Source organism: Amblyomma americanum, chromosome 9 (assembly GCF_052857255.1).
Source record: "Amblyomma americanum isolate KBUSLIRL-KWMA chromosome 9, ASM5285725v1, whole genome shotgun sequence".
Taxonomy (NCBI): domain Eukaryota; kingdom Metazoa; phylum Arthropoda; class Arachnida; order Ixodida; family Ixodidae; genus Amblyomma; species Amblyomma americanum.
The window spans coordinates 23,939,278-23,960,006 of NC_135505.1; the positions used below are offsets into that span (position 1 = coordinate 23,939,278).

Here is a 20,729-nt window from a genome sequence, read left to right on the forward strand (position 1 = left end):
CTCACAGAGTCGCAAAACAATTTTTGTAGGGGTGTGCGAATATTGAAATTTTCGAATACGAATCGAATATGAATATGAAGAAAAAATGGCTTCGAATATCGAATATCTGTTCAGTACAAAAAGATTTCAGAAAACGATGAGCAAGCAAACGTTGTTGCCCTTATTTTTTTTTTTTCAAAATAGTGTATGGTCTTTGCAACTAAAATAAACAAAACTAGACTGCCTCAGTACCATATGAATAAACATGATGCGCACAGAAATGTATACTACTTGATTAGACAGCATAACAGTTTCCAAGCTATAATGAGGTCATGCAAAACAAAATCCATAAAATGACAAGACTGGCAACAAAAAAGAGCATGATGACTAGTAAAACCTGATTCATTTGGAGTTCAAGGGACCGGAAGAAATGCCCGGTTTATCCGAAGGCCTTGCTTTATAAAATTATCTGTGCACCCCCCCCCCCCCCCCCCCCCCCCCTGGAAAAAAAGCAACCTGCCGAAGATGCAGTAAGGTCTTATGAGGGGGGCTTCATCACGCTAATACTTGTAAGCCAGTGACGAGCCGCCCGTTTTAGTGTGCTGGAAGAACAACACAAATGCAAGCAAGGGGCCGGGGTAGACACACTGCCGTCAGAACAGCAAGACCGCTTCTAAAAAGGAAATAACCTGCGACGTGCCAGTCGGCGTCCAAAAGCCGCGCGGAGCTGGGATTGGACTACTGGCGAAAGCGCGGGCCGACAGTTGCAGTTGCCGCGGGGCAGCGGCGAAGCTCAGAAACCGAAACTACGCGGCCAGGCTTTTTTTTTTACCTACTGACAGGGGCCTTCCGATCGTTGTCACGCCTCTCGTTATGCCCACTAAAGATGTGCGCGGGTTACAATGCACCATGCAATAGGCGAGATTGTTACAGGATCGCTTGCCCTGTTGTGACAACTCGACGCGCCCCTTCAGGAGGCTCCCCCGGCATTCCGCAAGTAGGCTTTCCCGCATGGCGTAGTTTACAAAACGGGGTGGCGGAGGTCACGCTCGGAGAGTTATGAAGGCGACAGGACGCATTCTTCGGATGTGGACATTAAACGTGTAACGTATTACGGAAGGATTAAAAGAAAAGCGCGATTTCGCGTTGCGATTGTTCGATGCGGGCCGTCGGCCGTCTTGTTCTTGTTCACAGCACGTGTGATATGTGGGAAAGCCCGCTTGCGGAAATTCTCACGGGGTCAAGCCTAGCGGCGTCGGAATGCGATCGTTCCGCGTGATAAATGACGGGAATAGGAAGGAAATAGGACCTCCGTACTGTTTTCGTGGAATTTTTAACTGGATAATCGTCTAATTTGCCCAGATGTTGTGGTTTTACCACGGTCGAATTTATGAAAGTCTGCGCAGTATACGACCGCTGGCAAGTATTAGAGAATTTTCGAATATTCGGAAATTCTCTAATATCAATTTCCCGAATACGAATACGAATCGAATATCAAACATATTCGATTCGTATTCAAAATTTCGAATATTCGCACACCCCTAGATTTTTGTCATCCAAAAGAACAAAATCTGTATGCAGAAGCATTGGATGAAGGATTCATGCAGATTTTTTTTATGGCCGCGCGGCCACAGCTCACTTCTTGTAGTGCGTACATTCACTAGGGTCGGTTATAAAATAAATAAGAAAAATGTGCGCCCTGCTTGTACTGCCTATGGCACAATGGGCTTTGCAGTGCAGACAGCTGGACTAGTGATAGCGAAGTCGGTGATGTGCGGGCTCGAGGGTGCACTCGTGGCTCATGGGTTTGTGTCATCTGTAGCAACGCGGGAGTGTTTGGAACATCCAGAATTCTGCACATTGTACACAATGCGCTCTGGCTGGGTAATTTTAAAAATTCATATCATCCCGAAATTTGTATCAGCCATGTTTGTATCATCGAGATTCTACTGTGGTACTACTCCTGCCACTTCTGCACACGAGGGTGGGGCAGCATGTGCCCAGCTCTTTTAGTGTGCCAAACGGCACTCCTGGTCATGCTCAACAGTCTGGCAAGAACGGGGGGTAGCTTTCTTTCACCCGACAGTACCCAAGGGAGCCACCAGTGGTGGGATCCAGGCTAATTGGAAGGAGGGCATCCTCTAGCTATCATGAAGAAGTGCAGCTGTAGTTGTATACAACAGGTTTTCTGCCCCTGGGGCAGCTGTGGAGTGTGCAACGGCTCTCAAAGACATAAGACAAAGAAAAGGTGCGCGTCGCAGCAACGACGACGACAGAAACAGATACCCCTAGAACGCTTATACCCCTCAATACCCCTCACATGTAACTAACCCTGTGTACTTTTCTTGCTGAAACCTATCTATAATGTGAAATAGTATCGCATCACAGCTTCCGCACTGCTCATCACCATTAACTTCCCAGCATGCTCGAAGTGAGTCAGATGGTCCTCTTGGGGTAAGTACTAGTGGCCTCAACCGGCATGCTTGGATCCTATTCACTGGTCACATGGGATATCTTCCGCCGCATGCTGCTGTAGGAGCAGGAAGGATGCGCAGGTCGCCCTATATACAGTAGGCCGTGGTTTAGAGTTGGGTGGGTGGTGGATGGTGCTTCTGGATGGTGAAGGTGGGGTGGGGAGGTGGATGGAGGGTGTTGTTGAGTGGGTGTGCATTACCCTAGCTAGAGGGGTGTGGTGGGGAGGTGGCTGCTGTGGGGTCCTTCATGAGGCTTTTCTCACTGAGGCTTCACGCAAATAGTGCCAGCATTGTTGTGAAGCACCACTGTTATTGTTATTGTTGTCGCAGTTAACCTGCAGGACGATCACACAAAGTGATGCAGCGAAACTGGAAAAGCAGGGGGCTTTTGTCTTTCATTTTACATTGGTCATCTTCCCATTGCATCTTTGCACTTTTTCGTTGGGCTGCTATGTGAGCTTCTAGTGGGTGGAAGCTTCTGGAGGGTGGAGGAAGGTTGTGGTGGGCTTCTCTGATGGATGAAGCTCTTGGAGGGTGTAGCTGGGTGGTAGAGAGTGGAGGGTGTGTGGCTGGGTATTGGGCTTGTCTCATGGACTTCTGGTGGGTGGATGCCTTCTGGAGGGTGGAGGTGGGTGGGCAGGTGGCCTCCTGTAGGGTGGAGGCTTCGCTCCTTTGCTCTCACAAGCTGACACCGTTCTGCGGAATGGCCCTACTACCGCTATGGCAGTACAAGAACAAACCATGGCTGCCTAACAGCCTCCAGGCAGTAACAGAGCAAGTGAAAACTTGCAGCTTTCATCTTTTGTTCTTGTGGTGTTGGCAGTGGCCTGCACCCTTTTTGTCACGAATGTCTTTCAGGGTCCACATTTGCAATGCACTTCAAAGTGTGCTGCATTCTCGGTGCCATTGCTGTGCTAGCTGATCTTACACTTTGCATTGACCAATAAGTCATCAGTCGGCTGAAGGCCATTGGTTTCCAGCTCTGAACCCACTTTTGGAGTCCTGCTTTTCACACTCTGTTCCGTCCCTGTTGCAGGATGCCTTCTGGGCCATATCTGTACTCATGACGGATGAGAGGCACGCTATGCATGGTGAGCCAATTCAGTTCTGTTCAGTTTATTTCTTCCATGCATATACACAATTATGGAATGGTTACCTGGGTAGAAAGCTGCGTGGCTATACTCTGTTTCATACATAGCAGGCAACGCTGTGGAGGCTGTGGAAGTAGTGCATCCACAAAAAACAATAGGACTCCACCACATATCATTTGTTCTTCTCGAAGCCTCATGGCGCGTTCACACTTGGACATTCGGCGGCGAGAGCGAGCGGAATCCGCTGCCGCGGCAGAGATTCCACCGGAATACCCAGCGGAAAGGCCGATCGGTCCAGGACCGAATTCTGCCGCCGGAAAAAAATTCCGCCGAATCTCGTCAGCCAATAGGAAGGCGAATACCCGCGGCGACAAACATGGCGGCGCCCTTCAATGCAGGACGCCTCACTTCGGACTGAATTCGTCGCTGTTACAGCCTTTCTTAGCGCGTTTACTGGTCATAAAGGAGCTAGCGCTCTTTGGATTTGTCTTATTTCGCCCATAAGAAAACGTTTGAGCGATAAATTTGCTTTAATTTTTATTTTGGGTAACGATTCTTCACCCTTTAGGCTTAAGAAGGGCGTCGGTTTGTTGACAATGGTTCCTCTCCTAACCACCAGATGGCGCCACTAGGCGTTTAAAATGTGAGAATGTTATAAATGGCGTAACATCCGACAAAATAGCTCCATTTAGCATACGCAAGCGTACATACGGTTTTGGTATGTAGACAGCATCGATTAACCTCTTGCCACATCTGTGTACGCCGTGAGCAGGTGACACACAGACAGTGAGCGGCGACGCGTTGACCGGGAAGTGTGAACGAGACAGCAATTCGGCGGCCGCGGATTCCGCTCTCTCTCGCCGCCGAATGTCCAAGTGTGAACGCGCCATCAGTTAGTGTTTGGATGAAAACAAAGCGTGGTATAAAACGAAGTGCTAACACTGAAGGTCATGGTTGAAGCTGTGAGGCTCTCAATGTTAATCCCCTCTGGTTATAATTTTTATCAAGTGTGAACTACTTTTTAGGCACCGATGGAATAATAGTGATTCACCCCACCAGCCACATATAATACCGTCGCATGTAGTTCTTACTTTTCGCAGTCTTGATGAGTCGCAGGACGAAAATGTGGCAAGAGATAAAATGAAGTGCAGGAGGTTACCAATAGCGATATTTGAGATTTTCCGCTACGAAATACGGTAATCCGTCGTTCTAACAAAGTCGGCGGAATGGCGGAAAAATTCGTTGTAAGCGGTAATTTGATATAAGCGACCACCCGAGAAAAGCTAAAGCAGCCGAGCTTTAATTGCACCGCAACTGCTGGGATGTTAAAATACAATGTATTCAGTGAAGCAAAACTTTATTCAGGTGTAGAAAAGGCAGTGAGTTTTGGCTGTTTCAAGTTCTTACTGGGCGCGTGCAGCAACGTGTGCAGTACACGGGGAAAACAAGCACTTCTGAGAAACAGTGAGCTTGCTATCCCTCACTTAGTGCTTTCTGAGTGGGAAACTCTTGTGAGGTTCAGTTGACAAGCTCTACGAGTGATTGGGGGCGTCAGGAATACTTTATTTGTTCTTGAATCGCTTGCAGTAGCTTCCACATCGGTGCTTATGCCTTGGCATTCCTTGCGAACAAAACAAATGCACAAATCTTTTCAGCAGTGTGTATAAATTGATGCTAAATGCAGACATGCAATGGCCACTCGTTAACTTGGAATTTGTAAAAATGGAAAAAAATTTTCAAGGCAAAAGGAGCCCTGAGATGATCCAAGTGCCAGAATTTTCAGCCCTGCTTGTGGTCATGCACTGTGAAGATTTGTTTCTAATTTTATTTTGCAATGCATGCTATGTTGCAGTTGTAAGAAGAGTTCCATATGCAGCATGGCAGCACAAAAAACGCTGCTGTTAAAGAACAGCACATGGTGCCATTGATAACCCAGTGGCAACCTTGTCATCACCGTCTGTACTACAGCCGAGATGGCACCGCTAGTGGTGGGTAGGAAGGGGGCTGGAAGAGGCGAGGGGGTGCAGAGGTGTTTGCTCTTGTCGTATGCAGTCAGGAACTTGGCAGGGTCAGTTGGTTCGTGGCTACATTAATATCTTAGTGGGACAGTGGACGTAAGAAATCACACTTTTTTCATGCCCTGTCTCATTGTTCATAATGTTCCCCATTCTGCAGTTCTACCATAAACCCTCTCTCCCTGTCTGCCTGACCATTATTGTCATGGTAAATGGACCCTGATTTCACCTCACATCTGCATATTAGCATCAACTTTGCTCTTGCTCATTAATTTGTGGCATGCAGTCTGTGCCATGGTGTGAGAACTATTTGTCATTCTGCCTGACGTCGCAACCAAATCTTGTTCAGCGCTCCTTGCGCCTCTCTTGAGCCGCGACCAGGCGGGCCCATCAAGGTGCAGAGCTGTGATGGTCGTACTGCAGGTGTTGCAGGATCATTTGGTGCCGCGGTGTTTATGTATGCTTGTTTAAGTGCGCTATGGCACAGAAGGGTTGCAACAGCTGTCGACACCGGGTCATTTTATGCTGCAGTTGAGCTCACTTATAACGGCCCCACTTAAGACGATGAGGATGATGATGCATTTTTATAGTGCAAAGGCATCTGTGGCCATACAGCGCCATTACACAAGGTATTTTCCTCTTCTCAAGGTGGGGTCAGGGACCCATTTCCCAAGAGTTTCAGCCTAAAGAACCAGAGACTTAACACTCGCTTATCATGAACAAATCCAGTGTGACCGTAAAAATTACACATTAGGACTGTCTAATGATGGAAGGGAGTAATTTTAAAACAGAATGCATATACCGTATAAACGCGTGTAAGGGCCGCACCCGTGTAAGGGTCGCACCCCATATTCCCAAAGGAAATACTTGAAAGAAAAAAAATCCGCGTAAGGGCCGCACCCAAACTTTCCAGGAAACACGCAAGAATAGCCTTCGAAATACATGCGCACAGGAGCTTCGAGGTGCCGCCCATGGATGGTGCCCGAGGCCGCGGATCATCATCATCATCTTTTCTTCGGGCGCGAGCTTCTGCTACTGTACTTCCGATATCCGTATCGGCATCGGTATCGCCAGGTCTAACTTTGTTCTGTTCTGGCTGTCAAAGCATGCGTTTTTTGGTGGTTGTGTTAGCGTGGTCGCTCGGCATAGTTGTTGCTCTCGTGCGCTGTCTTTCGTCACTTTTTCATGAACTGCCTCCGAGCATTGTCACTGTTGCACGATGGGCAAGCACCTCAACAGCTACACGGCGGGCTTTAAACTGAAAGTAGTGGAGTTCGCTCTCGAACACGGCAAGCGTGCCGCAGGCAGAAAATTTGACGTGGACGAGAAGTGTGTCCGACGGTGGTGCGGACAAAGGGATGCGTTGAAGAATACCAGCTCCAAAAAGCGCGCTTTCCGAGGCAAGCCATGCAAATTTCCTGAGCTAGAAGAAGAGCTGCTATGCTATTCGATGGAAGTGCGGAACAACGGCTACGCGCTGACAACGGACATGCTGCGCGTGAGGGCACAAGCCTTGGCGCGTGCTAAAAGCATACCGCACGAGGACTTCAAGGCTAGTGCCGGCTGGGTACGAAGATTTCTGAAGAGGAAGGGCCCATCATTTCGGCGAAGGACCACGCTGTGCCAGCGGCTGCCCCCCGACTACACCGACAAGGTGCTCAGCTTTCAGAAGTATGTCGTCGGTCTGCGTCGTGAGCACAACTATATATTTTCGCAGATAGCGAACGCCGACCAGACCCCCGTGTGGTTCGACTGTCCCAAGAGCTGCACAGTTGAACTGAAAGGAAAGAAGAGTGTTTTCGTGCGGACAGCCGGCGCGGAGTGCCAACGGTGTACCATTGTGGTGTGCGTCACCACGGACGGGCGGAAGCTGCCCCCCTATGTCATCCTGAAAAGAAAAACGATTCCTAAAGGCGTTTTCCCCAAGGGAATTGTAGTTCGCGCCCAAGAAAGGGGCTGGATGGACGATGAGCTTGTGCTCGACTGGGTAAAAAGCATTTGGGAGAAGCGCCCAGGCGCCATGCTGGGCCGACTCGTCTTGGACAGCTTCCGCGGTCACTTGACGGGTAGGGTTAAGGAACGCCTGCGCGGTATCCGCACAGACATGGCCGTGATACCGGGCGGCCTCACCGGCATGCTGCAACCCCTGGATGTAAGCGTCAATCGGCCTTTTAAGGTTGAATTTCGAAGGCAGTATTCGGAATGGATGGCCAATGGCAATCACGACGAGACGCCGACAGGGCGGCTTAAGAGGGCACCGCTCGCGACTGTGCTTGGATGGATTTTGTCCGCGTGGAATTCCGTGTCGACCGACATTGTAACCCGGAGTTTCAAAGTGACCGGAATTTCAAACAGTTTAGACGGGACCGAAGACGACTTTCTGTGGGCTGAACATTTACCTGAACACAGCACCAGCTCAGAGTCTGAAGACCCCGTGAGTGATGCCTGAATGGTAAATAAATGCCGCGCATTCCAGATTGGTTTCCTTTCATTTGAAAAAAAAAAAATTTTTTTTTCAATAATTGCGTGTATGGGCCGCACCCCGAAATTTGCCCCCCGAATCTGGGAAAAAAAGTGCGGTCCTTACACGCGTTTATACGCTATACTGTGTTTTTTTAAGTGAACCATGTTTTTAAAATGACTCCCATGAACACATGCACCTCTCAAGATGTTCACTGGTGCCTTCAGTAAGAAGACGATAAAGTGCTTCGGTTATTAAGGCTGAGAACAACATTGGAACGTACCTTTACAAATTTTGAAGTAGTTCCAATGTTTTCTGGCAAAAAGTAATTGCTAGTTCCCAGAAAAAAAAAAACAATTTCTTGTCAGTGTTTTGATGGGTGTTCCTTGTTTGAAGCTGTTTATAGTGCATTCGGGCAGCTTTCGAATTTCCTCAGCGTGCAGTTTGTATATTTATTTATTTATTTATTTACAGATACCTTACAGGCCTCCTGAGAGGCATTGTGTAAGGGGGGTCAAATACAGAAGTTTGTGCAAAATAGGTTAGAAATAAAAAAAAAACAGTAAAGTACAACAAAACACAAAAAACAGGTGAGTTCATATATGATATTGCAATTTACAAAGAGTGATAAAAGTAAAAACAACTATGCGTCATGTAACAAAAATAGGGGAAATGCACAAAAAGCTAGTTATATAAATGTCGAATGGCTACTTTGCCTCCTGGTTTCTGATTGTTCAGACAGATGGTGCATCTTTGTGTTTATGTTTACCAGATGCAGACGTTAACACTTTGTGGTTTAAATGCCCTAACTGCATCACCCTGGTCTTTGGCAGCTTGCTCAAACTTTGAACTAGCACAATTGAGGGTTGTCAGCATCTTCAAAGAAACCTCAACTGATTTCATTCAAGATAGGCATCAGCCTTGTTACTGTGTTTCCTTGAATTCAAGTACCTGATGTGATGCTGAAAAACTTGGAGGCCTTCTTAACCACATTCTTGAAAGAAGAAAATGTGATAGCATTTAGTAGTTTGCCTGCTATGGTGGCTATAGTGAGTGTGTAATGTTGTTCTTGCAATTTTCCCACCTAAACTCTGGTTGGCCCTATGATTGGCCCTCTGGTGGTCACATGGTATTGATCACAACCCTCTGATTAATCAGAATTTCGTGACAGAGAAGCCAGAAATTTTTTCTGAGACTACAGCCTAAATGCCATCGCATCAATAATAGAGTGTGAGGGGTGGTTGTGCAGGCTTCTTCATCCAGGGTTTCCCGAAGCTGCGCCGGTTCCAGGAGCACCACGACAAGGTGCTGGGCCGGTTGCTGCCCAAGCTGAAGCGGCACCTGGACCGCTACGAGATGCACACATCGCTGTACACGCTCAAGTGGTTCTTCCAGTGCTTCCTGGACCGGGTGCCGTTCACGCTGACACTGCGCCTCTGGGATGCGTACGTGCTGGACGGGGAGCCCGTGCTGACGGCCATGTCGTACACGCTGCTGCGGCTGCACCGCAAGACGCTGCTGCGCATGGGCATGGAAGAGATGATCGACTTCCTGCAGGCGCGTCTCGAGCAGGACTTTGGCTTCCACGACGATGCTGCCATGGAGGCCCTGCAGGAGGCCATGGACGAGCTGCGCCGACACGGGCTCGCTGTGCCACCGGGCAGGGCACCCGCGGCCGAGCTGCCACAGCGGCCCTTTGGCCTTGAGCTGCCCCCCACCGCCTGCCTGCCCCCACACCACCGGTCACCCAGGGCCCCCGTCCGAAACTCCAACAGCCGCACGGTCAGTTAAAGGCTGCTAATAATGTGAGAGTGGAGTGTGAGTCCTTTCTCACTCACTGTTGCACTAGGGTCACTGTGTGTTGTATTAGGGTAGAACATCGTTGATGCGTTCCCACTCCATACACTAAAAGTGTGAGCTGAGCCCCCGCAGAGCTTGTATTTTTTTTTCGGGTAATACGTTCCCAATTAATACCACTTGCCATTAATTATGTTCAAACTTTCAGCAAATTCTGCTCATCTTGTGCATTCAGCAACTAAAAGCTGATGTCCAAACATATGAGCGGGCCGAGCGTGGCGTGACAAGCTAAGTGCATCAGCAGTCACCGAGCTTGGTGGCTTCTCTGCAGTGCCTAGGTTCAAAATGGTGAAGCATAAAAAAAAAATGATGCTCTATAGTTGGATACAACTCAATTCTGCAGGGAAGCTTTGCCCATACCCTCATTGCCGCTAGTCACTCTTCCTCTGCGAGGCTGCAAAGTAGTCCATTGTTCAAGCTTTCCCTCTAGCCTAAACAAAAAGCTAATCACAAAAAAAAAGATTATACAGGCATAAATTTTAACGTATTGACTCGCTTATTAAAGTGGAATATTGAAAGCTTGTTTCTTGATTGAGCTGAAATAAAACGTTTGCGTCGCAAAAAACCCGCCGCGCACTGCACAACTTCACAAGAGACAAAAATCTTAATTTGACATCAATAAAAATTGATATATAATAATTGTCCTATCGTTTACTGCGATATGAAAAATTGTCTGTGCTAAACGATTTGGCGCTTAGACATACTTCTGTTTCCAGCATTGATGTCATTCCTGCAGACTCGTTTCTGGCTGAGCATGATGATGCATTTGCCATTCCTCCGGCTGCTTCATCGAGCTTGCCTTCATCAACTGTGCAGTCATCAGGTGTGCCTCAGCTGCTCTGGGACAGTGCAATGACACCGAGGCTGTTGTTCAAAACGAACAGCAGTGGAAATGCCCTTTGCAGTGGCACTCAGCAAATCGTGCTGAATGTTTACATGAAGCTTCGAGAAGAGCAACTGAAAGCAGTGATCACGAAGATCTGTAAGAGGGCGAGCCACCTAACCAGTGTGGGCTTACGCAAAGTTTTTGATGTCGGGAGTGCTGCAAAAAGCATGGACGGAGAGCTACAGACACCTCCGCGGAAGCGGCCTAGACGTGAAGGCTGCAAGAGGCGCATACATTCTTATGACAGCTTCATACTGACCGCATCAAGAAACGGCGTGCTCGGCTTTTTCCAGTGCAACAAGGTCGCAACAGTGCAGAAGACTGCTGCAGAATTAGCATCCACGGACATCTCAGAAGGGCTGCCGACACTTCAGCCACGGACCATCCGCCGCCTCTTCCTGGCTTCAAGAACGAGAAACGTGGGTGGAACTCATTGTTCATCGAGCGTGAGGACTTGTTGCGGTGGGTGCATAAGTACCTCTGCAAGATTTCCGGCTACAGGAAAGAAGGCCGCAAAATATTTTACCTTGACGAAACATGGGTCACCACTGGCCACACAGCTGTGGTTTGATAAGGCAATCGAGTCGTCACGTGGGGTGTTGCGTGCTTGACAACGGGGCTCAAACAGCCATCAGGAAAAGGGCAGCTGCTGATAGTGACTCACATCGGTAGTGAGGACGGGTCTGTTGATGGTTGCCTGGATGTGTTCCTGGGAAAGAAAACGGGCGACTACCACAATGAGATGGATGGCGACCGTTTTGAGACATGGTTTAGCTCTGTCCTAGATAAGATCTATAAGTGGAGAATGTCCTGCCACCCTCATGGCAAAAGGCAGACATCCAAGGGTGGGTGGCCTTGAAGGCAATACCGTGCCTCGCCACCATGACGAAGAAGCAGCTGTTTGACATTGTGGTCTCCATCAAGAGCTAGTTTATAAAGTACCGGGTTGATGCAGCTGCTGAATATGCTGGGTGTGCTGTCTTCAGGCTGCCTCGTTACCACTGTGAATTTAACCCTATAGAACTTATTTGGGCGCAGATTAAGAATGGAGTGGCAGCGCTGAACACCACATTCAAGACCAGGGATGTGCAGGCTCTTCTGCTTGCGGAAGTACAGAAGGTCACGGCAGAAAACTGGGCCAATGCTGTGCGTCATGTGAAGGATGTTGAAATACTCTTCAGAGAGAAGCGTGAGTTTAGTGACAAGCTGGAGCCAATCATCATCAGTGTGGGAAGTGATAACAGCAGTTCTGGTGCCGAGCTCTCTGGTATTGAGCCGTTGCGGTGAAACCAACGACATTGGAGACTCCTGGAGCACAAGCTCGCTTCACAGTGTTGTCCTGGAGGCCTCATTGTTGTCCATATATGTCTCCATAGACGAACTCTGTGCTGTCAGCAGTGCCCATTCGGTCGCTCTTCAGTGCCCTGAGAGATGTAACTGTAGGAGAGCACAGCGTGCAATGTTCTGTGTTGCGTAGTGACGCTGGCTCCCTGCATTAATCTCCCCTTTGGACCCTCTCTTTGAGCAGTGCGCATTAACAGTGGGCAGTCGCTGATTTCATTCACTCAGGATTTTACTTTTGATGGCAAATGAAGAAGTGCACTAACTGCATGCATTGTCTCGGCAACACATTTTGTGTGTGTCCACAACCACAATCACCCCTCCACAGTCTGTCACTTAGGCGTATTCTCAACCGTAGTTCCCAGGTCTATTCAGTATATTCAAGTACTATCTCCTTGTGAATCCTCCCACTCAACGGGTTCCAAAAGTGAATAACATCCCGAAGCTGCGCATGGGCTGTAAGGCAGAAACATCATGTGACGGTTTAGCATAAGGCAATGTCTGACTAGCATATGAAGCATATGTGCACCCAGGACATTTGAAACGAATGCATCCTTGAATATTCATGGTTACAGAAAGCAATGGCTCATTTGCTCTGCACTGCAGGAGAGTATCACCCTTTTCACCTTGCACAGTGAAGATGGTTCTGCTGAAAGCTTTACAAAGACAGTTTATTTGAAGCATACGAGAATTGCACGGCACCGACAAATTGTCAAATGCAACTCTTGACTCTGCCGTCACACATTACACGGCCGTCTTGTGTTTTGCCTCCATCGAAACGCCATCAGGCTCAGCAATCGTGTCAACAGAATGCCCGCAATGACAGCACTCACCCTTGCACAGCGATCAGTTTGGACAGCATGCCAGCGAGCTGACTGTGGTTCTTCAGTGGTACTGTATGACCACCAAATGTTGCTACAATGAAACGTACTTTATAGGTTGACCGTAACGGTATGAATTAACGGCATGGACTTTCCCATGGGATGAACGCACGGGCACAATTGGAACATCAGTGCACAGCTGAGTTTAGGTTGACTCCTCAATCAAGAAGCGCGCACATCTCACTATAAAAAGAAATTCTGGACACATGATACAAAATGCACGAAGCTTCAGTTTAGACTAGGAAACAAGGAGCATTGCAGCACTTTATACATGGACTTTACATGCAAAGACTTCACAACGAGTTAGTTGTTCCTGCAGTTGTGCCGTGCTTATGCTGCACAATCTATGTGGAGAGATCAGGATTTAGGGTGGGAAGTAAGGAACTGCAGTGATGTTGAATATACTGGCTTTCCTTGCTGCAGCTATTAATTTTCAAGTTTCACTTGCGATCAAAAACTACGACAGTAAAAAGATAACTCTCGCTCAACTGGAGGTAAAACAGGCTCAGCAAACAGCGACTACGAAGCGCCAACGATAAAATGAGCTGTACCGCAGCCTTTTCAACAGTCAAATATTAAAACCATTTAGACTTTGTTTAAGTCTGCCACACACGTCACTACTTCCACCGATGAAACGACTCTTCAACAAAAGCAAATGGTGCGGAGTACAATGAATGAGAAGTGTGGTATCGAGTACGACGCCATTTTGAAAAGGTTGCATTGTGGAAATATGAGGGGACAGCCTTCTGCCTCCCGCACTCCCACTCCGCGGTTGCAGCGTTCTCGCTCGCTAACTGCGGAGGGGTTCGTGCTCGAGGGAAACAAAGGGCGGGGACGACGAAGCGTTAACACTCATATGCTATTTATTACACTTGCAATACACAGTGCGGGCCAGCTAGCTACAAAACATCGAGGCATTCCTCAGAAATAGAAGGCTAAGTAAGAAGGGCTTTTGACTTACCGGCCGGGGCAGGGGCGCGACTTCGGAGGTATCGGCGGCGAACGTTTGTATGCGCCGATAATGGCGGCTGGGTTTTCCCATGCGCGCCGCATTCTTGGGGCAAGGCCAATCCTCGAGCATTTGTCGGAGAAGGTGCCGAGAGCGCACGTTTGCGGCGCCCACTTCACTGCCTGGAACCAGAAGTTCAGCGGCAAGGCACGACGGATCTCAGTGCGCCTGCCACGGAAGGTGACGAGTGCGTGCGGCTGCAACCGCTCGTGACGCTGGCCAGATCCCGAAGAGACACTCTCCGCTTCCGCAGAATTCCGCATAACCTACGATGTGACGCTCCCGTCACTGTTTTCGCTTTCCCCATGAGGGAAACTTTCCTCCTCGCCCAACCGGTGCTGTCCTGACGCACGGCGATAGAGATGGTCCGCCGCATTGAAACGGAGGGGGGGAGCAGCATGACCGATTTTTTTTTGCTTCTGTGATTGGCAGGCGGAGCAACACAGTACGCACGGACCTTGTTGTGCCCAGTGTTAACAATGCTGTTTAAGTTGTATTCTGCCATAACATACATATTGGCCCTTCACGCGAGGACGCGACACGAAGAGGAGAAACGCAGCGACTTCTCTGCAATGCCTAAGGGCAATGGGCGGAAGCATTAGCAAAATGAGATACTTACATATGAGCAGGCTGGCTGTGGGGAACGTGGCATGAAGAGCAGGAATGCTGTGAGTCAGCCACCCTGGAAGCTTCCCTGCAGTGCATTTGTACAAAAGTACAGAGCATCTGAAAAAAGTAAACGATTAAAAAAACAGGAGAGACAATGGCTACTTTTGCTATTGCTCTCAGTGCACTGGATGTGTTGCCAAGTTTCTTCCACACTGAGGACAACGCATTTGTGGACTGAATTTGGAGAACACTAAAAGAGGAGACATTCAGATCTTGTGTTCAGAAGTGCAGCGGCATTTTATGAACTGAAGTTGTTAGTAAATGCCTCTGTACCTCATTCATAAAATCATGGGCGCTTTGGATGATACGTTTTCATGGATGTGTTTTTTCTTGCAAATTTTCTTTAACATGCCTACATGATTGTACTGTATTTCATTCAGGGGTTAGTGCCTATGCTGCACAATCTATGTGGAGAGATCAGGATTTAGTTAAGTCTCCACCGGCTTTCCCAGGGTGTTCATTGTTACACCTGTTACAGTGGGAGATTGAAATTGAACTGGAAGACAGGAAAAAGGTGTACTTAGATAAGCGGAAATGCTTATTGTTGTAGCAGCCATGCAGCTTGTACTGGCCCATCTAGGGTGTACTACAGTCAAAGCCAGATATATCGAACTTGAAGGGGATCGCAAAATAGCTTGAAATATTGATAATTCGATATTTAAAAAAATGGCAATAGATAAGCTTATCTGCAACCTAGAAGTGGAAATACATAGCACCCACGCTGGTGACGTGCTTTATGCAGAGATGTACCACCTGCTAGAGTGCTGGTAGGGGACTGCTCGCTAGGCATTGCTAGGCCTAACTTGCTTTGTATCGAAGACTCAGAATATGGTGCCTATCACAGGATATCTAATCCTATTACTAGAACACTATAAATAGGATAATCACTCGTTAAAATTAAAGTACAGTTGGTTTCCGCAATGCCTTCGACAGCGAAGCACACCAGGCAACTGTTGCCTTGTGGCTTTATTTAGCTTGACTTCTCCGCATAACAGCAATGTGGTTTGGAAAATGAGTACAAGAGACCAAAGACCACCCCCAAACTTATTCAACTTGTCACACGGTTTTGGAATGCTAGTGCTGTCAACAGGCACACTACAATGAGTAGTAGTGTGTAACGGGGTGTGAATAGTGGTTTCTTTTGCCTCGAAGCAAATTCGATGTGAATAGAAATTTCTATCGAATGATTTCGAAGGAAATAGTTTGAATAGCTTTTTAAACCAAGAAGGGCCAAACAACACACCGTATTTACTCGCATAATGAACACACTCGCATAGCAATCCCACCCCTCACTTTTGTCATTGAGAATTTTCTTTTTCCTTTTTAAAGCGTTTGCTTTTCTTAATGCCTTCCTCAGTTTCACGCCGTCCACAGCGCAGACTTTGGCAGTGCCCCAATATGCTGTGTGCCTATAGCATCATGCATCCTGTTTATCTTTTGATGGTGGCATGCTCAGCGAACTTGCCAGAGCACCAAGACGATGTGCGTCCTTGGCAGGAGTGCCTGCGGTAATGGCTTTCTCAGTGTTTGTTTAAAGTCAGCGAGCACTTGAGCATCGGAAAGGAGTGTAGCAGCAGTTTACACCAGGACACTATAAACCGTCTGCTACACTTAAATGCTGTGGATGGAGCAGGGCCTTTAGACATCCCAGAAAGAGATTTGCTGAGCTCGAGATTGGGATTGAAAATGCCTAACCCCTCTCACACCACACAGCTAAGCTTAAACATTCACAATACAGTCTCGTAACTAAAAAATGCGCAGTGTGGCACTGTTCATTGTCCCGGCTGTTCTGGGAGGGAGCTCAGGTGTTTGTTGCTGCGTTCCACTTGAAACCACCTGCTCTGCTCTCCTCCCCTCATCATGCATGTGCAGCTGACAAATGGCGGGAGCCGGGCATCGACGCCAACAGGTCGGGCCACGCCAGCTGCCACAGAGAACGATGATGTGGTGTCAGAAGGGTGCCCAGCAACACCTGTTGGGGGCACGAGCAGCCTGCTGCGCAAGGGAGCCTCCCCTCTGGGCCGCCGGTCAGTCTTTTGGTCTCATCAACCAGTCAATCAGTTAGTCAGTCCCAGACTGTCTGCCAATAGGCTGCGGCCTAAACAAAAAGTGGAAAAACTCAAAAAAGATATACAGTATTGTGCGTTTTTATCACTGACACATTCAAAAATTTCCCCGCCTCAACCGCTGGCTCATTTGCGGTGAAACTGCACACAGAGCTTGCGTATTATGGTAACTTTTGTATCGTAGCAAGTTTGACAATGGTACTTACTTAGTTCAGGCGCACATGATGCGAAAACATAAGCGTCTACGAGAGATCGGCGAGCCAAAACCCGCAGACGACGCTTTTTCGCTGAGAGCCGGCAGTGGCGCCATCTGTTTTCGGCAGCGGAAAGCGTCACGACTAGGCCGCCGAGGCGAGCGTTGCAAGGAGCGCGGGCTCGCCTCTTTAAATCAGTTGTTTTGATATTTTACCGCTCAATTAGCCGAAAATGTTGTAAGCGCTTCAGTTGAAGCAGACGCAAATGCCGAACGGCATATTCAAAGGGCCCGCGCTCCTTGCAACGCTCGCCTCGGCGGCCTAGTCGTTACGCTTTCCGCTGCCGAAAACAGATGGCGCCACTGCCGGTTCTCAGCAAAAAAGCGTCGTCTGCGGGTTTTGGCTCGCCGATCTCTCGTAGACGCTTACGTTTTCGCATCATGCGCGCCTGAACTAAGTAAGTACCATTGTCAAACTTGCTACGATACAAATGTTACCATAATACGCAAGCTCTGTGTGCAGTTTCACCGCAAACGAGCCAGTGGTTGAGGCGGGGAAATTTTTTAAAGTGTCAGCGATAAAAACGCACAATACTGTATATAAGTAACATTATGTTATGGATGAGTGAATAGCTCGGTGCCATAAGCTACGTTAAAAAGTAACATAAAGAACAAAATAACACAAAAACATCACACTGAGGAACTGTGTAAACTCATGAAGCATTGCAAGACGCAACAGGCACTGAGAAAGAGCGTTATGCATTTTTCGAGTTTCCCGAGATGGCAATGATAGTGCCACTGGTGTGAAGATGCTTAACCGAAGCAGCTGCATGGTTGAATGATGTGTGGCAGATGCAAGCAGCTAGCTGTGAGCAGTTTCACCTGGTGCATATCTTTATGCTTAAGGCCAGTCAGTGTACATGAAGCCTAAACAAGAGGGGTGGTCTAGAATTTAAGCGAGTTACATTGGTGTTATGGCTAAACAAATTGGCTAAAAGAAGCATTTGCCCTGCAGATGATACACATGTGCAAGTTATGGGTGTGCTTTATTTTTTCAGCTTTCTTGCACTGGTACTTTGCATAAAAGTACCAGTATACCATTCATCAATGAGGAGAGAAGTGCGTCAGCACTCCTTCTTTTAACTTGAAAAGAAAAGAAATCAGATTTCTCGATGGCTGATTGCGAAGAATCTTGTCACCTAGTTTTAAGGTTTCATGTTTTTACCATATCGGTGGGATTTTTTATATCGTCCTTGCTGCATTAAATTTCTTTCAGTTGACAGTTAGTGCCCGTGTTGGTCCTCTCTGCTGAGCTGTTTTTATGCAAACAATGTACTAACTAGCCTGGCTTACTCCTTTGTTGTACTGGTACTGTGGTGTATGACAACATGGAAGTCTTTTTTTTGCTTGTATAGTATTCACAAATTTTAGAGCTGTTGAGGTGCATTGCAATACAGGGGTCTACTTTCCAGGACATGAAAACGGACAACTCAATGTGCTAAAGTAGTACTTTGGTTCAGGCATAAGCACATGTAAGGGCCGCACCTGTGTACAGGCCGCACCTTGTTTTCCCAAAGGATATATTTTTAAAAAAAGTCTGTGTAAGGGTCGCACCCAAACTTACCATGACCCACGCAGGAATAGCCTTTGAAATGCACGTGCTGTGGCCTCCGCAATCAGCTCCAGCTGCGCGCAGCGGTACATTTGATCATGGATGCCCATGCACAGGAGCTTCCAGGTGCCACCCAAGGATGGCGTCCGAGGCCATGGATCTTCATCATCATCGCCAGCTTTTTACGATGCGCAAGCTCTCCTGTCCATATCGGCGTCAGTATCACCAGCTCCACCAAAGGCATGGGAGCTGTGCTAGCGTTTTAGTTCACCATAGTTGCTGCTTTCGTATGCTGCCGCCGAGCATTGCAGTTTTAATACGATGGGCAAGCACCTTAGTTGCTACATGGCTGGGAGTTTTCTCTTGAAAACGGCAAGCGTGTACTGGGCAGGAAAATCGACATTGTCGAGAAGTGTGACTGATGACGGTGCAACCAAAAGGATGCATTGAGGAAAACAAGCTGCAAAAAAGCGCACTTTCCAAGGCAAGCCGTGCTAGTTTCCCGAAGTGGAAGAAGAGCTGCTCTGCTATGTGGTGGAAGTGCGGAACAACGGCTGTGCGTTGACAACGGACATGCTTCGCGACTTCTTGTGGGATGAGCGTGCACCAGAGCACAGCACCAGCTCGGAGTCAGAAGACATCGCGAGTTACGATTGAGCGTAGAATAAATGCCACTCATTTCCTGATTGGACTGTTTTTACTTGAAAAAAAAATTTTTTTACGCACATCGCATGTATGGGCCACACCCCGAAAATTTGCGCTCGAATCTGTAAAAAAAATTGCGGCCCTTACACATGTTTATACGGTACAACAGCTCCACTCTTCTAGCTGCATCTTACCGGTGCTCGCCTACAGGGCATAAACGTGGAGGCTAACGAAAAGGATTCAAATTCACTTAAGGACAGTGCTGCGAGCTGTGGAAAGAAAAATGACAGGTGTAACGTTAAGAGATCGGAAGCGGGCAGAGTGGGTGAGGGAACAAACACGGGTTAATGACATCCTAGTCGAAATCAAGAGAAAGAAATGTGCTTGGGCAGGGCATGTAATGCGAAGGCAGGATAACCGCTGGTCCTTAAGGGCAACGGAGTGGATTCCAAGAGAAGGGAAGCAGCGTAGCAGGGGGCGGCAGAAGGTTAGGTGGGTGGATGAGACTAAGAAGTTTGCTTGGATAGGGTGGCTGCAGCTGGCATGGGACAGCGTTAATTGTGGAGACATGGGAGAGGCCTTTGTCCTGCAATGGGCATAGCCAGGCTGATGATGATGATGATGACAATGAGTTTGTTCATAGGTAGAGTTGATTCTAAGGGCGGCACAAAGGAGGCAGGGCTTGTGAGAAAGGCATGTGAAAACGAAACAGGTGCCTGCAAAGGGTCCAAGCTCAAGGTAGAAACCTGGTCAGGAATGCCCAATATACGCAATGCTGGCTGCAGTTACCAACGGTGGATAAAGTGCAGGAGCAAAGAACTACAGGTGCTTGTCTCGTTTTCTTGTGCCTGCCTTGTCCCTGTATCTCTTGTGCCATCCTTGGAATCTAATGTGTCGACCTGCTAGACAGAAAGACTTGGAATGCAGCCAAATCCTGTACTGACACTGAGTGCAAGGCTATAATTTATCTCGCAAATCATTTGCTGTACTGAAGGCTGCAGTGTGATCTGAGCCAGTCAGAATGCCGTGCACTGCAAAACTTGTTCATCTGTTCCTCTCACCCCCACAAATGGTGGCTCCATCCCTAGGAAGAAAAGAGTACCAGTGCCCGTCTGTTGCACACAGGAGACTCGGCCGACTCAGCGGATGCCATGTTTACAAATGGCGATGCACCACTTTGCAGCAAGCACCCACACTGCTGTGTTCATGCAGACTTTCTCTGCTAATCTCAGTACTGTGCGCTGCTAATTGAACCAAAGCCTGTTGTGCTTAGCGGCACAGACGGGGGCCCCATTATTTTTCGTTCCTTTTGTTGCTCCAACATAAGATTTGCTAATTTAACCAATGAATGGAATGCTCACTGTGCTGTCAAAACACCACCACAAAATGCCTTTTAATTACTGCAACAGTTTTTGGAAATTAGTCGCAACACTCCTCAGATATTTGAAGGACTATTTAGTGTCTTCCTTGGCCCTGATTGGACAAGAGAGCTCTAACTTTCACAGTGCTGCCAACAGCTTGTGAGTTGAAGTATGAAAAGAAAAAAGACT

At 48.0% G+C, this 20,729-nt stretch overlaps 1 protein-coding gene across 3 annotated transcripts in view; it reads left to right on the forward strand.

The window, feature by feature from the left end:
- Window positions 1-20,729, forward strand: part of LOC144103792 (USP6 N-terminal-like protein) — a 149,869-nt gene that overhangs the window by 105,446 nt on the left and 23,694 nt on the right. For all 3 annotated transcript variants that reach the window (XR_013308319.1, XM_077636444.1, XM_077636445.1), the window contains 3 exons: window positions 3,490-3,544; window positions 9,270-9,802; window positions 16,536-16,690. Coding sequence is in view for 2 of the 3 variants with exons in the window: in XM_077636444.1 (XP_077492570.1) it covers window positions 3,490-3,544; window positions 9,270-9,802; window positions 16,536-16,690 (743 nt within the window). In the remaining variant the exon portion in view is untranslated. The remainder of the gene's footprint in view (window positions 1-3,489; window positions 3,545-9,269; window positions 9,803-16,535; window positions 16,691-20,729) is intronic.